The sequence below is a fragment of the Macaca mulatta genome, chromosome 14, assembly GCF_049350105.2.
Source record: "Macaca mulatta isolate MMU2019108-1 chromosome 14, T2T-MMU8v2.0, whole genome shotgun sequence".
NCBI classification, from domain to species: domain Eukaryota; kingdom Metazoa; phylum Chordata; class Mammalia; order Primates; family Cercopithecidae; genus Macaca; species Macaca mulatta.
Window position 1 is genome coordinate 12,721,972 of NC_133419.1, and position 15,511 is coordinate 12,737,482.

Consider the following 15,511-nt stretch of genomic DNA (forward strand, 5'->3'; position numbering starts at 1 on the left):
GACTCTGTCTCAAAAAAAAAAAAAAAAAAAGGCTACACAGTGAAAGACATTTACAATGTATAAGCGTAACCTAAAACAATATGGCAGAATTGATATGGATCATAGCTGTCATGTCAGTAAATGTAAATGTCCTGTTAGAGGACAACATAATTAGATCAAATCATGAAACAAAACCACCTTAAAGTTGTATATAGGAGGCACATCTTTAAAAGAGTAATTCTGAAGGCAGGTGCAGTGGCGTGTGTCTGTAGTCCCAGCCACTTGGGAGGCTGAGGCAGGAGGATCGCTTGAGTCCAGGAGTTTGAGACCAGCCTGGGCAACGTAGCAGGATCCCATCTCAATTTAAAAAAAGGAGTAATTCAGAATATGAAAAAAAAAAAAAGTATGGGAAAAGGTGAATAAAGAAATAGAAGTATGGCCAGGCATGTTGCCTGATGCCTGTAATGCCAGCAGTTTGGGAGGCTGAGGCAGGTGGATCACTTGATTTCAGGAGTTCGAGACCAGCCTGGCCAACATGGTGAAACCCTGTCTCTACTAAAAATACAAAAAATTAGCCAGGCATGGTGTGGGTGCCTGTAATCCCAGCTACTTGGGAGGCTGAGACAGGAGAGGCACTTGAACCTGGGAGGCAGAGGTAGCAGTGAGCTGAGACTGTGCCACTGCACTACAGCCTGGGCCACATAATGAGACTCCATCTCAAAAAAAAAAAAAAAAAAAGAAATAGAAGTATATGAAATTGCAAAGGAAGAGATCATGTAACTATAAACCCAAGATAATCAACTGAAAAACTACTATAGACAATAAAAATTCACTGAGGTAGCAGGATATAAAAGTAATGTACTAAAATTAATAGCTTTCATGTAAACACAATTAGAAAGTATAGTAGAGGAAAGGGGGCAATTTACAATAACAAGAAAATGATAAAGTACCAAGGAGTACATTTAACAAAATTGTGCAAAACCTATACAAGGAAAACTTAAAAATACTCCTAAAGGATGAAAAGAACAAGTTGATCAAATGAAAAAGACACACCAAGGTCTACAAATCAATATAAAGTTGTTCTCTCTTTGTATATAATGTACCTCAATATGTATACATTTTTTCCTTGACTTAGACAAGTCCGAATGGAAAAAGGAAGAAGCAGGCATAACCAGGAAAACTTTAAAAAGAGCAGTGAGAGGCAGGGCATGATGCCTCACGCCTGTAATCCCAGTACTTTGGGAGGCCGAGGCGGGCAGATTATGAGGTCAGGAGATCGAGACCATCCTGGCCAACATGATGAAACTCCGTCTCTACTAAAATACAAAAAATTAGCTGGGGTTGGTGGCGCGTGCCTGTAGTCCCAGCTACCCGGGAGGCTGAGGCAGGGGAATCATTTGAACTCGGGAGGTGGAGGATGCAGTGAGCCGAGATTGCACCATTGCACTCCAGCCTGGCGACAGAGTGAGACTCCATCTCAAAAAAAAAAAAAAGCAGTGAGGCTGGGCGTGGTGGCTCACGCCTGTAATCCCAGCACTTTGGGAGGCCGAGGTGGGCGGATCATGAGGTCAGGAGATCGAGACCATCCTGGCAAACATGGTGAAACCCCATCTCTACTAAAAATACAAAAAATTAGCCAGGCGTGTTGGGGGGCACCTGTAGTCCCAGCTACTTGGGAGGCTGAGGCTGGAGAATGGCATGAACCCGGGAGGTGGAGCTTGCAGTGAGCCGAGATCTCGCCACTGCACTCTAGTCTGGGCAACAGAGCGAGACTCTGTCTCAAAACAAAAAACAAACAAAAAAAACCAGTGAGACAGGTTAACCCTACCAGGTACTGAAACGTACTGTTAAGCCTCTATAATTAGAAGTGTTGTATTGCTGATGAATAGGCAGAGTCTAATGGGCAGATTCAGAAGTCCGGAAATGACAATTACACGTGGAAATTCAGTGTATGATAGTGGTGGCTTCTCAGTTCAGTGAGTAAAGTTGGGACTTTTAAAATTTTTATTTTTATTTTTATTCATTTTTTGAGATAGGGTCTCACTCTGTCACCTAGGCTGGAGTACAGTGGCATGATCATGGCTTACTATAGCCTCAGTCTCCTGGGCTCAAGTGATCTTCCCTGTCTCAGCCTCCCAGTAGCTGGTACTGCAACCATGTGCCACCATGCCTGGCTAATTTTATTTTTTTGGTAGAGACAGGGTCTCCCTATGTTGCCCAGGCTGATCTCAAACTCCTGGGCTCAAGCGATCCTCCTGCCTTGGCCTTGTAAAGTGCTGTAATGACAGGCGTGAGCCACTGAGCCTAGCTTAAAGTTGGGACTTAATAGATGGTGTTTTTGGGATAACTGATAGTCATTTGGGAAAAGACAAGTTTGGGTTCCTACTGCCTGCCAAATGTACACTTGGCTAGAATCTAAATGGATGAAAAACTTAATGTAAAAAAATGAAGCCATAACTATGACTCAAAGTACAGAAGCCAGAAAGAAAGATTGATAAATTCAACTATATAAAGATAAAACACTTCATAGCAAAAGCAAAACAGAACACTATTAGCTAAGTCAGAAGAAATGACAAACTGGATAAAAATACTCTGTAGTTCATCTTATAGACAAAAGGCCCAGTCTTCCTAATTTATAAGAAATTTATAGGAAGATCACTAAATTTTCTGTCCCCAAACTAGCAAAGGACATGAATGGACAGGCAACAGTCCTGAGAAATGCACATTAACACCAAACAACTCTACTGGTTGACCAAAATCCAGAAGTTTGGCCATACGTGATGTTGGTCAGGCATGAGAAAATAAACGTGCTTGTGCATCCTCTATAGACGGGAATTGGGCAATATCAAAAACAGCATTTAGCAGTTTACTTAGTAGTCCCAGTTCTGAGCCTCTACCTGACCTTCATATGTGTAAAGTGACATAAAAATACAAGCTTATTTCTTGTGGCATTGTATGTTATAGCAAAATACTATGTAAATGTCATGAGAAGGAATTTGTTAATCTGCATGATTTAATAATAATTGTATAGATAAATGATTTACACAATTAAATACTGTGTTCCGATAAGGGCTTTAAGCATATATTGTTAAACGAAAGAACAAGGTGCAGAATAGTGCTTGATAAACTATATTATATTTGTATTTGCTTATAATACTCTATTTCCTTAAATTAAAAAAAAAATTAAGCTTGGTGTTGAGTGGTGGGCCTGTAGTCCTCTCTATTCAGGAGGCTGAGGTGGGAGGATCACTTGAGCCCAGGAGATGGAGGCCAGACTGGGGCAACATAGTAAGATCCCCCCACACCCCATCTCTTTACCAGAAGGCTAAACAAGATGCCTTTATTGATTACTTGTTTGGGGAATGGGTTGGAGGGAGGTATGGAAATGAGACTTTTCTGTGTACTTTTAAAAAATATATTTAGGCCGGGTGCAGTGGCTCATACCTGTAATCCTAGTACTTTGGGAGACTGAGCTGGCTGATCATGAGGTCAGGAGATCGAGACCATCCTGGCTAACACGGTGAAACCCTGTCTTTACTAAAAATAGAAAAAATTAGCCGGGCGTGGTAATGCACACCTGTAGTCCCAGCTACTCAGGAGGCTGAGGCAGGAGAATTGCTTGAACCCAGAGGCAGAGGTTGTAGTGAGCCGAGATCGTGCCACTGCACCCCCGCCTGGGTGACAGAGCAAGACTCTGTCTCAAAAAAAAAAAAAATAAAATAAATAAATTTAGACTTTGGGTAATGGAAATGTATATAATCCAGTCCCAAATTTAAAACAGGCTCAAAACAGCTTTAAAACAATCTAACTTTTGGCCGGGCACGGTGGCTCACGCCTGTAATCCTAGCACTTTGGGAGACCGAGGAGGGCGAATCACGAGGTCAGGAGATTGAGACCATCCTGGCTAACACAGCCAAACCCTGTCTCTACTAAAAATACAAAAAATTAGCTGGGCATGATGGTGGGCACCTGTGGTCCCAGCTACTTGGGAGACTGAGGCAGGAGAATGGCATGAACCTGGGAGGCAGAGCTTGCAGTGAGCTGAGATCGGGCCACTGCACTCCAGCCTGGACGACAGAGCGAGACTCTCACAAAAAAAAGGCCAAAAAAAAAAAGACCACTAACTTTTTAGAGCCTTAAAACCAAGAAGGAGCGAGAGGGGGTTTCAGCTCAGGGCTCCAAGTTCCAGCCCTTCCAGTGGTGTCAGGCTGCCCTATCCATATATATACCTTTTTTTTTTTTTGAGGCAGCATCTTGCTGTGTCACCCACGCTGGAGTGCAATGACATGATCATAGCTGCAGCCTCTGTCTCCTAGTCTTAAGCAATCCCCCGACCTCAGCCTCCCATGTAGCTGGAACTACAGTTTTGTGCCACCACACCTAGCAAGTTCTTTTGTATTTTTGGCAGAGACAAGGTCTGTCTCTCCATTTTGCCCAGGCTTGTCTAGAACTCCTGGTCCCAAGCAGTTCTCCTGCCTCAGCCTTCTCAGGTGTTGAGATTACAGGCATGAGCCACTGCCCCTGGCCTTCCCTGTCTGTAGATATGCACGCTAAGTGTTGGTCTGTCCTATACATCTGAATCCTTGGTCCTTGTTCCAGGATTATGGCCACTGCGGTCTGACCCTAATCGTGAGACTGATGACACTTTGGTGCTCTCTTTTGTGGGCCAGACAAGGTAAGGATGGGTCTAGTCCCAGCTGTTGGTGCTGGTGAGAAGGTTGTGAGGTGGGGAAGCTGGTCCCAGGCTGACCCAGGCCCTCCATTCTGCTGCAGAGTTCTCATGTTAAATGGAGAGGAGGTAGAAGAAACCGAACTGATGGGTTTCGTGGATGATCAGCAGACTTTCTTCTGTGGCAACGTGGCTCATCAGCAGCTTATCCAGGTGATAACTGAGAAAGGGGCAGGTGTTACCATGTACTTGAATTGACCTAGAGTGCAGTACAGAGCACCACGGGATTTTAAAACAACCAATTTTTATGGCTCCAAAAACAATGTAAAAATTCTAGGGGAAAAAAATTATAGATAACCCACTACTCAGAGATCACAGCTCTTAACCTTAGAGTTGCTCCTTTTAGCTTTATTTTTTTCTGCAAATGTATGTGTATTTACAATTTCTTTTATAGACTTGGATCGTTGTATACATAAATATAAAAATATTGTTTCGGATCCTGTTTTAGCGCTAATTTTATTTTCCGAGACACTCAAATTTTTTCCCTTTGTTAAAATAGTGATACATCCTTATTTAAAAAATTGGAAAATACCAAAAAGCACAAAAAAAGAAAAAATTTATCATGATGCTACCATCCAATATGACTCTTTCCACATGTTAATTATAACTGAAGCTTATCCTATTCTGATCCTTACTTTCAATCTATCTGCGATATGGGGACAGATAGCCTTCTGGCATTTGTTATCCACGAGAACCTCATTTCTGACACCCTTCCACCCCTCAGCAATTGTTTGAAGTTTGGAGTGACCCTGACATCCTTTAGCTTTTTGCACTCTCTCCTAACCTTCTGAGCTGTTCTTGACTCTGTGGCCAGAGTCCATCTTGCCATTGGTGGGTAGGGCACTGGAGTGCCTAAGGATTAATGAACTGTCTCCTTCTTTTTATCCACCCGGTTTTCCTTTTAGCCACCTGGCAGTGGTAGATTGGTAAAACTGGAGGGAAATTCTGTCAGTTTGCAAACCAAGTGTGGGACGTGCCCAGATACTGAGTCATTGCTTTGTCAGTGTTATCTAACTATTGGCCTGAAGACTGGCACCAGCTCACCTATCTATTATTAAAGAGCTTTCATCCTTAAATATAAACTCAATCATGCTAGGTAAGATGAATGAATAGATAACTGTCACCAACCTACTTCCTGTTTTATTTCAGTGATAAATTTATACAATATATTTCTATACAATTTTGTAACCTTTATTAAGGAACTTTAAATAATTTAACTGGCTCATACACAGTAAAGAACTTAGATATTTTAGAGGTCTGATTTGGGGGATAAGAAAAACTGCTGAGACTGGTGGTTACAGCCAGATATGGTGGCTCACGCTTGTAATCCCAACACTTTGTGAAGCCGAGGTGGGTGGATCATGAGGTAAAGAGTTCAGGATCAGCCTGGCCAACATGGTGAAACCCCGTCTCTACCCAAAATACAAAAGTTAGCCAGGTGTGGTGGCATGCGCCTGTAATCCCAGCTACTCGGGAGGCTAAGGCATGAGGCAGGAGAACGGCTTGAACCCGGGAGGCGGAGGTTGTGGTGAGCTGAGATTGCGCCATTGCACTCCAGCCTGGGCGACACAGCAAGACTCTGTCTCAAAAAAAAAAAAAATAAGCCAAAAAACTGGTGATCACAGGGTCTTACTGTATTCATATCTTCCCACAGGATGCAGTTTGTATTACCCAAGTAAGCCTCAATTAGAATGAAATAGTCCTTTTCCCCACTGGCTGTAGGTTTGAAAGCTGTAAGCTACTTTTAAGCTGGCCTCCTTCAGGCGTTCATCCAAAAATGATGTCTATTATAATCATTAGCAGGACTTTGGGGAATAAGAAATAGAAGCCTCGTGTAGCTTATTCGTAGGGCTTTATTAGGGCTGTATTTACCACCTTTCCACTCCTGTGTGGACCCTGGCAGATTCTTGGAGACATTTGCTCATCTGCTCTTTATCTAGATCACTTCAGCGTCGGTGAGGTTGGTCTCTCAAGAACCCAAAGCTCTGGTCAGTGAATGGAAGGAGCCTCAGGCCAAGAACATCAGTGTGGCTTCCTGCAACAGCAGCCAGGTGGTGGTAGCTGTGGGCAGGGCCCTCTACTATCTGCAGATCCATCCTCAGGAGCTCCGGCAGATCAGGTGTGTGGTTTTTTTCCTATCTGCTTGCTTTCCTCCTCTTTTCTCTAGGACTTCTTTGATCCTTGGATTCCTTCCTCTGCCATATTCTTCTTTGTTCAGCCACACAGAGATGGAACATGAAGTGGCTTGCTTGGACATCACCCCATTAGGAGATAGCAATGGACTGTCCCCTCTTTGTGCCATTGGCCTCTGGACGGACATCTCGGCTCGTATCTTGAAGTTGCCTTCTTTTGAACTACTGCACAAGGAGATGCTGGGTGGAGGTATGTGTCATTTAGGGACCTGGATTGGGACAGAGTCAAAATGTGGAACAAGAACATAATGTCCCCATTTCTCACAGAGATCATTCCTCGCTCCATCCTGATGACCACCTTTGAGAGTAGCCACTACCTCCTTTGTGCCTTGGGAGATGGAGCGCTTTTCTACTTTGGGCTCAACATTGAGACAGGTGAGAGTAGTATTTTGAGTGAGGGACTCGTTCAGAAATGGAGTCTTAGAATTACACAGAATTCTTAGTCCCAGGGTTCTGCTTTTGAACTTTCACATGCCAGCTATTTGTCCTGTTTTCTTTCTTCCTTTCTCCTGATGTCATTCTCTCTGTAGGTCTGTTGAGTGACCGTAAGAAGGTGACTTTAGGCACCCAGCCCACCGTATTGAGGACTTTTCGTTCTCTGTCTACTACCAACGTCTTTGCTTGCTCTGACCGCCCCACTGTCATCTATAGCAGCAACCACAAATTGGTCTTCTCAAATGTCAACCTCAAGGAAGTGAACTACATGTGTCCCCTCAATTCAGATGGCTATCCTGACAGGTGAATCTCTTTTTCCTTATGTAATGAGAGCTATTGATTGAGGGGATCATGATGTTTTCCTCAAACCCTTACCTCAAAGCCTTTTTCCGGTGTCAAAGTCATAAGTAACTGAGATGGGAGGTATAGTGCAGAGGTTCTCAAATCTGGCTACCAGGCCGAGCGCGGTGGCTCAAGCCTGTAATCCCAGCACTTTGGGAGGCCGAGACGGGCGGATCACGAGGTCAGGAGATCGAGACCATCCTGGCTAATATGGTGAAACCCCGTCTCTACTAAAAATACAAAAAACTAGCCGGGCGAGGTGGCGGGCGCCTGTAGTCCCAGCTACTCGGGAGGCTGAGGCAGGAGAATGGCGTAAACCCGGGAGGCGGAGCTTGCAGTGAGCTGAGATCCGGCCACTGCACTCCAGCCTGAGCGACAAAGCGAGACTCCGTCTCAAAAAAAAAAAAAAAAAAAAAAAAAAATCTGGCTACCCACTAGAAACACCTGGGAAGTTTTTTGAAACTGCAGAGTTTTTGGAATCTTCCTCAGAGTCTGATTCAGTAGGTCTGAGGTTGAGCTCTGGAATCTGTATTTTCAGAAAACTTATCAGGTGATTCAGATGATTGTTTCATAACCCCTAATTCAGAGATCATTTTGTGTCCCTCTAGAGCAGGAGTTCTCAAAGGGTGGCCCCAACCAGCAGCTACAGCACTACTTGGGAACTTGTTAGAAATGCAGATTCTCTGGCTGGGCACGGTGGCTCACGCCTGTAATCCCGGCACTTTGGGAGGCCGGGGCAGGAGGATCATTTGAAGTCAGGAGTTTGAGACTAGCCTGGCCAACATGTTGAAACCTTGTCTCTATTAAAAATATAAAAATTAGGTATGGTGGTACGTGCCTGTAATCGCAACTACTTGGGATGCTGAGGCAGGAGATTCCCTTGAAACTGGGAGGTTGCTGGGCACAGTGGCTCATGCCTGTAATCCCAGCTCTGGGAGGCTGCGGTGGGTGGATCACTGGAGGTCAGGAGCTCGAGACCAGTCTGGCCAACATGGCAAAACCCCATCTCTACTAAAAATCTCTACTAAAAATACAGAAGTTAGCTGGGTGTGGTGGCAGGCATTTGTAATCCCAGCTACTCAGGAGGTTCAAGGAGAATCGCTTAAACCCAGGAGGCAGAGTTTGCAGTGAGCTGAGATCTCACCATTGCACTCCAGCCTGGTGACAAGAACAAAACTCTGTCTCAAAAAAAGAAAAAGGGAGGTGGAGGTTGCAGTGAGCTTACTTAGATTGCACCGCTACACTCCAGCCTAGATAACAGAGCTGAGACTCTCTCTCAAAAAAGAAAGAAAGAAAAGAAAGAAATGCAGATGCTTAGGCCCCATCCTGACTCACAGAATCAGAAACTGGGAGGGGACCCAGCAGACTGTTTTGACAAGCCCTCCAGCTGACTCTGACACAGGCAGTAGTTTGAAAGTCACTTTCCTGGAGCGGTGATTTTTTTAACTGGCTGCACATTATCATTAAATGGAAAGCTGTTGAAAATCTCAGCCTAGGCTCACCCAGACCAATGAAATAAGAGTATCTTGTGGATGGGACCAGGAATCAGAATTGTCTGTCTCTCCAGGTGATGTTTAGCGTGGAGTCAAAGCTGGTATAATCCTGCCTTGTTTTTCTTTTTTTTTTTTTTTTTTTGAGACGGAGTCTCGCTCTGTCGCCCAGGCTGGAGTGCAGTGGCGCGATCTCCACTCACTGCAAGCTCTGCCTCCCAGGTTCACGCCATTCTCCTGCCTCAGCCTCCCGGGTAGCTGGGACTACAGGCGCCCGCCACCGCGCCCGGCTAATTTTTGTATTTTTTAGTAGAGTCGGGGTTTCACCGTGTTAGCCAGGATGGTCTCGATCTCCTGACCTCGTGATCCGCCCGTCTTGGCCTCCCAAAGTGCTGGGATTATAGGCGTGAGCCACCGCGTCTGGCCCCTGCCTTGTTTTTCTTCCTCTGTGGAGTTGCCTCATAGAATCTTTGCCTTCCTTGAGTCTCCTCAGTCTAAACCCAGACCCTTCTTTCCAGCCTGGCACTGGCCAACAATAGCACCCTCACCATTGGCACCATCGATGAGATCCAGAAGCTGCACATTCGCACAGTTCCCCTCTATGAGTCTCCAAGGTGAGGCCTGGGGTGGGAGAGTGGGGTGTGGGAGTTGGTGTAGGGCGCTTCTGACTTTGTAAGTGACACTGTTGTTCCATACTTGTTCTGCAGGAAGATCTGCTACCAGGAAGTGTCCCAGTGTTTCGGGGTCCTCTCCAGCCGCATTGAAGTCCAAGACACGAGTGGGGGCACAACAGCCTTGAGGCCCAGCGCTAGCACCCAGGTAAGGGCAATGGACAAAGAAAGATGACATTAGAGCAGGGGCCAGCAAGCTTTCTGTAAAGGCCAGGTAGTAAAGGCTTTCAGCTTTGCAGGCAATGTGGTCTCAGTTACCACTAACTGTTCAACTTTGCCATCATAGCCTGAAAGCAGCCGTAGGCAACAGGTGAGCATAGCTGACTTCTATAAAAGTGTATTTATAAAAAACAGTTCCTACTTGGTGGCCTTGCAGCATGAATAATTCCTTTTCTGTCACCATCATTTTGGGTCCTTTGTAGGGCAGAGTAGTAGAATAGGGGAGGAGCATGGGGTTTGGAGTCCGACAGAACGGACTTCCAGGTTTTTTTTTTTTTTTCTTTTTTAAAGATAGAAACCAGCTTTTCAAAAGTGCCTACTGGGTTTATTTTATTTTATTTTATTTTATTTTTTAAATTTTATTTATTTTATTTTATTTTTTTATTTTATTTATTTTATTTTATTTTATTTTTTATTTTATTTTATTTATTTTTTTGAGACGGAGTCTCACTCTGTTGCCCAGGCTGGAGTGCAGTGGCGCAATCTTGGCTCACTGCAACCTCTACCTCCCAGGTTCAAGTGATTCTCCTGCCCCAGCCTCCCGAGTAGCCGGGATTACAGGCACGTGCCACCATGCCCAGCTAATTTTTGTGTTTTTAGTAGAGATGGGGTTTCACTGTGTTGGCCAGCTTGGTCTCGAACTTTTGACCTTTTGATCCACCTACCTCGGCCTCCCAAAGTGCTGGAATTACAAGCGTGAGCCACTGTGCGTGGCCTGGCTTCCAGGTTTATTGCTAGCTGTGTGACCTTGGGAAAGCCTAAACTTCAGTTTTCTTACCTGCAGAATGAGGCAGATAACAGGACAGTCTGGAGCTACACATAACTAGGCTCAGTGGAGATACCAGCTGGTCATTTTCTTCCATGTATTCTCTGCCTTTCTTGTTTCCATACATCTGCGATAGGACCTCCCTCTGTAGTCCAGAGTTGAAGTCTTCATGGCTTCTGTTTTTATTTGAAGTGCCCCGCTCCTCTTCCCATTGAGGGCAGTGGAGTCTGTCCCTTTATTAGGTCACTTGAGTTCCTTTTTAACTGTATTTGATTGACTTGCAGGATCACTGTTTTGTCTTTAATGACCCTTAGAATTTTACTGTGTTTCAGATTGATGTTTCAACTGTATGTTTCCTCTGAAACATTCTCCTCAGACTCCTTGAGCTGCCAGCCATCAGAGTTCTTGGCTAGCTGCAGCCTCTGTCCCAATCTGACGGGTCCCCTCACAATGATGTCTCAGCGCCTCTTCCGCGTTTGAGAAGGATGATGTGCATTCTCTCTGTTTGCAGGCTCTTTCCAGCAGTGTCAGCTCCAGCAAGCTGTTCTCCAGCAGCACTGCTCCTCATGAGACCTCCTTTGGAGAAGAGGTGGAGGTGCACAACCTACTTATCATTGACCAACACACCTTTGAAGGTGCACATGAGCTCTTTCGATAATTTTTATCTATGCCCTCCCTAATCCAGCTGTTCTGGGCTCTGTTACCTACAAAGCCTGACAGATGTGGCAGATTATCCCAGGAGGAACAGAAAGGAGGGGTGGGACCTCTTTGAGATGGCAGTGAGTTTGGAGGGCTGGTCATCCTCTCCTTAGCTTAGGCTGGTGGGGGACGGATAATCTGATGAGACAGGGACAGCAGGTGGCACACGCTTTGTCACTGCCTAAGCCGCAGGCCTCACAGAAATACATGGTTACTTGTGCATGCAGATATGGGTAACCTATCGTCACATAGTCATCTCTGTACTCTCTATTTAGTGCTTCATGCTCACCAGTTTCTGCAGAATGAATATGCCCTCAGCCTGGTCTCCTGCAAGCTGGGCAAAGACCCCAACACTTACTTCATTGTGGGCACAGCAATGGTGTATCCTGAAGAGGCAGAGCCCAAGCAGGGTCGCATTGTGGTCTTTCAGTATTCGGATGGTAAGGGGGCGCACTCTCCGGTTTCTGAGGGATGTGAAATGCTGAGAAAGTCAGCAGGCCATTGTGAGGTTTCAGAGAGCCTCAGTTAAGCAGTAGAAGAAGTTGGGTTCATTGCTGTAAAGAGCAGTTCTCTTCTTTATTTGATTGAATTTTGGAGCATGTGAACAGTACACAGTAAAATTTAGCTTACATTTCTTTCTTTGTTAGTCTTTGAAAGGCCAAAAGAACAAAAGGAGGGGTGGGAGAAGTGAATGATGGGTAAGGGAATCTAGTGACGACAGGTGTAAAAATTAAGAATCCTAGAATTGTTTTCCACTTGGTTGCTCAGGCATTTAGGTGCTCTTTCCAGCTTCAGCACTGTGTTTATCTTTTAATATCTTTTCTCATTACTCCCACCCAAGAGGGCTCTAAAGACTATCAGCCTGGAAATCTCAGATCAGATAGGTGAAATCGGATTTGGTTTCCATCTTGAGAGACAGATCTAGAGTTTCAGGGTGGGGGGCAGATCCTAGACACCAAGTGTATTTCTCTGCACTTTATCTTGGGGCTCATACTTCAGGTGGTGGTTAACTCCAGTAGATACTGAGTCTGTGTTGTTTTTTTAGATGAGTGGCTTTGCGGGGGCAAGAATTAGTACCAGAGGGGCAACCAGAGGATTCTTTTGACAAGGTAAAGTATGGGCTTATAGAGAGACTCAAACATATTTTTTCCACCCCCAGGAAAACTACAGACTGTGGCTGAAAAGGAAGTGAAAGGGGCCGTGTACTCTATGGTGGAATTTAACGGGAAGCTGTTAGCCAGCATCAATAGCACGGTGAGGCCTGGACCACTTGGTACTTACTTTAGGCTGCCCATCATTGTCTGCAGAATGTGTCTCTCTCAGGTTGTCCGGTGCCGCGTGTGTGTCAGATTTGAAGGAGAACAAAGTAGTGGGTGTGGAGGATAGATCTCTGAGTTGAGAATCTGGGAAACTGAGGTTGAACCAGGCATTGAACTAGGTTACATGAACCCCCATGTGTTTCAGATCCTGAGTGCTGTGGGACTTGAGAAACGAGTGAGACCTATGGTCCCTGCATGTAGGGTGTTCCATGCCAAAAGAAAATGAGCCAAATCAGAATATCCTGAGTGCATCCCTGAAAGCTAGTCCTTTGAAATATTCCACTGCTTCTGCCATGACCCTACCTCCCTTGCTAAAAAGTTTTTTTCCATCTTTATTGAGGTATAATTGACAAAAATTTTGTATATCGAAAATGGACAACTTGATGTTTTGGAGTAGGGAGATAGCAGCAAACAAAATGGACAGTGAGCTGCCCTTTTGGAGTTTTTGAGCAAATAAAGTACATAGTACATGAAATGGTGAGAAATAAAAGGGGCACAGGACTGGAGGAATGCCGGGATGAACATGGGAAGTGGGGTTTGCTGTTTCATATCACATGGTCGGGAGGGTCTCGTGGATACACAGTGGCATTTGAGCAGATTCCAAAATGAAGGGAGGTAAGAACCCTACCTGTGCTTGGGGAAGACAAGGAAGCAAGGGGTGGTAGGTCACAGGTGAGAGTGGGCGGGCCTGGTGTCTGCGGGGACTGAGCTGATGGTCTGGTGAGAGATGAGTCCAGTGGACAGCCAGGGACCAGAGCGTGAAGAGCCTGGTAGGCTTGTCAGTGTTTTATTCAGAGCGTGATGGCAACCTCTGGAGGGTTTGAGCAAGGGTTTGAACATGATTGAACTTGTGTTTTAAAAGATAATGTTGCTTCTCTGGAAAGGCTATAGGGGAGCAGGGGTAGAAGCAGTGGTAGAATAGGTCAGTTAGGGGAGGCTCTTCTAGTAATCCAGATGTGGTTGGTGGTTGCTGGGACCAGGCGATGATGGAGGAGATGAAGAAGAGTAGTCACATTCTGCTTATATTATGAGGGTAGGATTGAAGGACTTCGATAGATTGAAGATGAGGTATGAGAGGCAGAGGAATAAAGTGTCAGGGGTTTTGGCTTTGCCATTTACTGATGGAAAGATAGTGCAGCAGGTTTGGAGTGGAAACCAGAGGTTCTGGATATACTCAGTTTCAGTGGTTATCTAAGTGGAGATGTTCACTAGGTAACAATGAGAGAGGTATGGAATCCAGGGAAGAGGTACACTGCAGATACTAGCATGGCAGTTAAAGCTAAAAGTCTGGTTGACATCGCCAGACCATCTGCTGAGAGCCCGTAGAGACAGGATCTGAAGATAGCCCTGGAGCTGTCCAGTATTTCAAAGACAGGGTGAAGATCCAGCCAAACGAAGGGTGACTTGTGAAGTAGGAGAACCAAGAGAATAGTGTTTTGGAAGCCATGGAGAAAAAGTATTTGAAGCAGGAGGGAATTGGTAAACTGCAAGTGTTGCCGGCAGGTCAGGTAACATAAAGATTAGTAACATGGGGCCGGGCGCGGTGGCTCAAGCCTGTAATCCCAGCACTTTGGGAGGCCGAGACGGGTGGATCACGAGGTCAGGAGATCGAGACCATCCTGGCTAACACGGTGAAACCCCGTCTCTACTAAAAAATACAAAAAACTAGCCGGGCGAGGTGGCGGGCGCCTGTAGTCCCAGCTACTCGGGAGGCTGAGGCAGGAGAATGGTCTAAACCCGGGAGGCGGAGCTTGCAGTGAGCTGAGATCCGGCCACTGCACCCCAGCCTGGGCGACAGAGCAAGACTCTGTCTCAAAAAAAAAAAAAAAAAAAAAAAAGATTAGTAACATGGAAGTCAGTGGTAAACTTGATCAGAACTCTTGGTTGAGTGGTGGCGCTAGAAACCTGATTGCAGTCGGCTCAACGGAGAGTAGGAGGAAAGGAGGCTGGTACAGAAAACCCCTCAAGGAGTTTTGCAGTAAAGGAGAGAGTGATGTGGACAGGGAAATTTCAGGATAATAATTTTCTGTTTTTAAGTTTTCAAGCTGGGAAACACTGCTGCATGTTTTCTATGCTGATGGGACTGATGTTAGAAAGAGAGCCATTGTTCTTGGCCAGGCAAAAGGAGGTGGGATCTCAAACCCAGTGGTAGAGAAGGGAACAGACATGGAAGTTCATGAAAATGCCCTTTTGGCTGTGTCTCTGTTCTCTGTAAAATTGCTGAGAGAGAAGATGGGAAGGAAGTATTGGCAATTTGAGTAGAGTGGAAAAAGGATGACTTCATTGTTTTAGGACCAGAAGAGTGAATGGAGTAGGAAAATGCATGATTCCTGAGAGGTTTAGGAACCCCCTTTCAGTTATTAGTCTTGAATTTAAAAGAACAGTCATCCTGTTGGTTTTTCTTACCTGTGGTGGAAGATGAAAATTTTATCCAAGTCGAGTTTTGTTGGGTGAGCATGAGAAAGGGGAGAGGGGTCAGGGCATTGGAATCTGCAAGACAGTTACTATGTGATTATGGTGGTGGACTATGGGCATCTGAGAAGAGGCAGAGTGGAGGACACAAGATTCAGGAAGAGTGCGGTTACTTGTAATGCCAGGCTTTAAGAGGTGGTCATAAGAGTGGACTAAGTGGGAAAGGAGGGGTCAGAAAAGCTAAGATGTGAGGGTATT

General features: G+C 45.3%; 1 protein-coding gene across 4 annotated transcripts in view; it reads left to right on the plus strand.

Annotated features, from left to right (window-relative positions):
• The window catches only part of DDB1 (damage specific DNA binding protein 1), a 35,643-nt gene that overhangs the window by 13,370 nt on the left and 6,762 nt on the right, over positions 1–15,511 (plus strand). For all 4 annotated transcript variants that reach the window (XR_013403727.1, XR_013403728.1, XM_077962652.1 and 1 more), the window contains exons 11-21: positions 4,579–4,654; positions 4,753–4,861; positions 6,649–6,827; positions 6,927–7,090; positions 7,168–7,275; positions 7,431–7,638; positions 9,686–9,781; positions 9,875–9,986; positions 11,335–11,458; positions 11,798–11,962; positions 12,682–12,776. Coding sequence is in view for 2 of the 4 variants with exons in the window: in XM_077962652.1 (XP_077818778.1) it covers positions 4,579–4,654; positions 4,753–4,861; positions 6,649–6,827; positions 6,927–7,090; positions 7,168–7,275; positions 7,431–7,638; positions 9,686–9,781; positions 9,875–9,986; positions 11,335–11,458; positions 11,798–11,962; positions 12,682–12,776 (1,436 nt within the window). In the remaining 2 variants the exon portion in view is untranslated. The remainder of the gene's footprint in view (positions 1–4,578; positions 4,655–4,752; positions 4,862–6,648; positions 6,828–6,926; positions 7,091–7,167; positions 7,276–7,430; positions 7,639–9,685; positions 9,782–9,874; positions 9,987–11,334; positions 11,459–11,797; positions 11,963–12,681; positions 12,777–15,511) is intronic.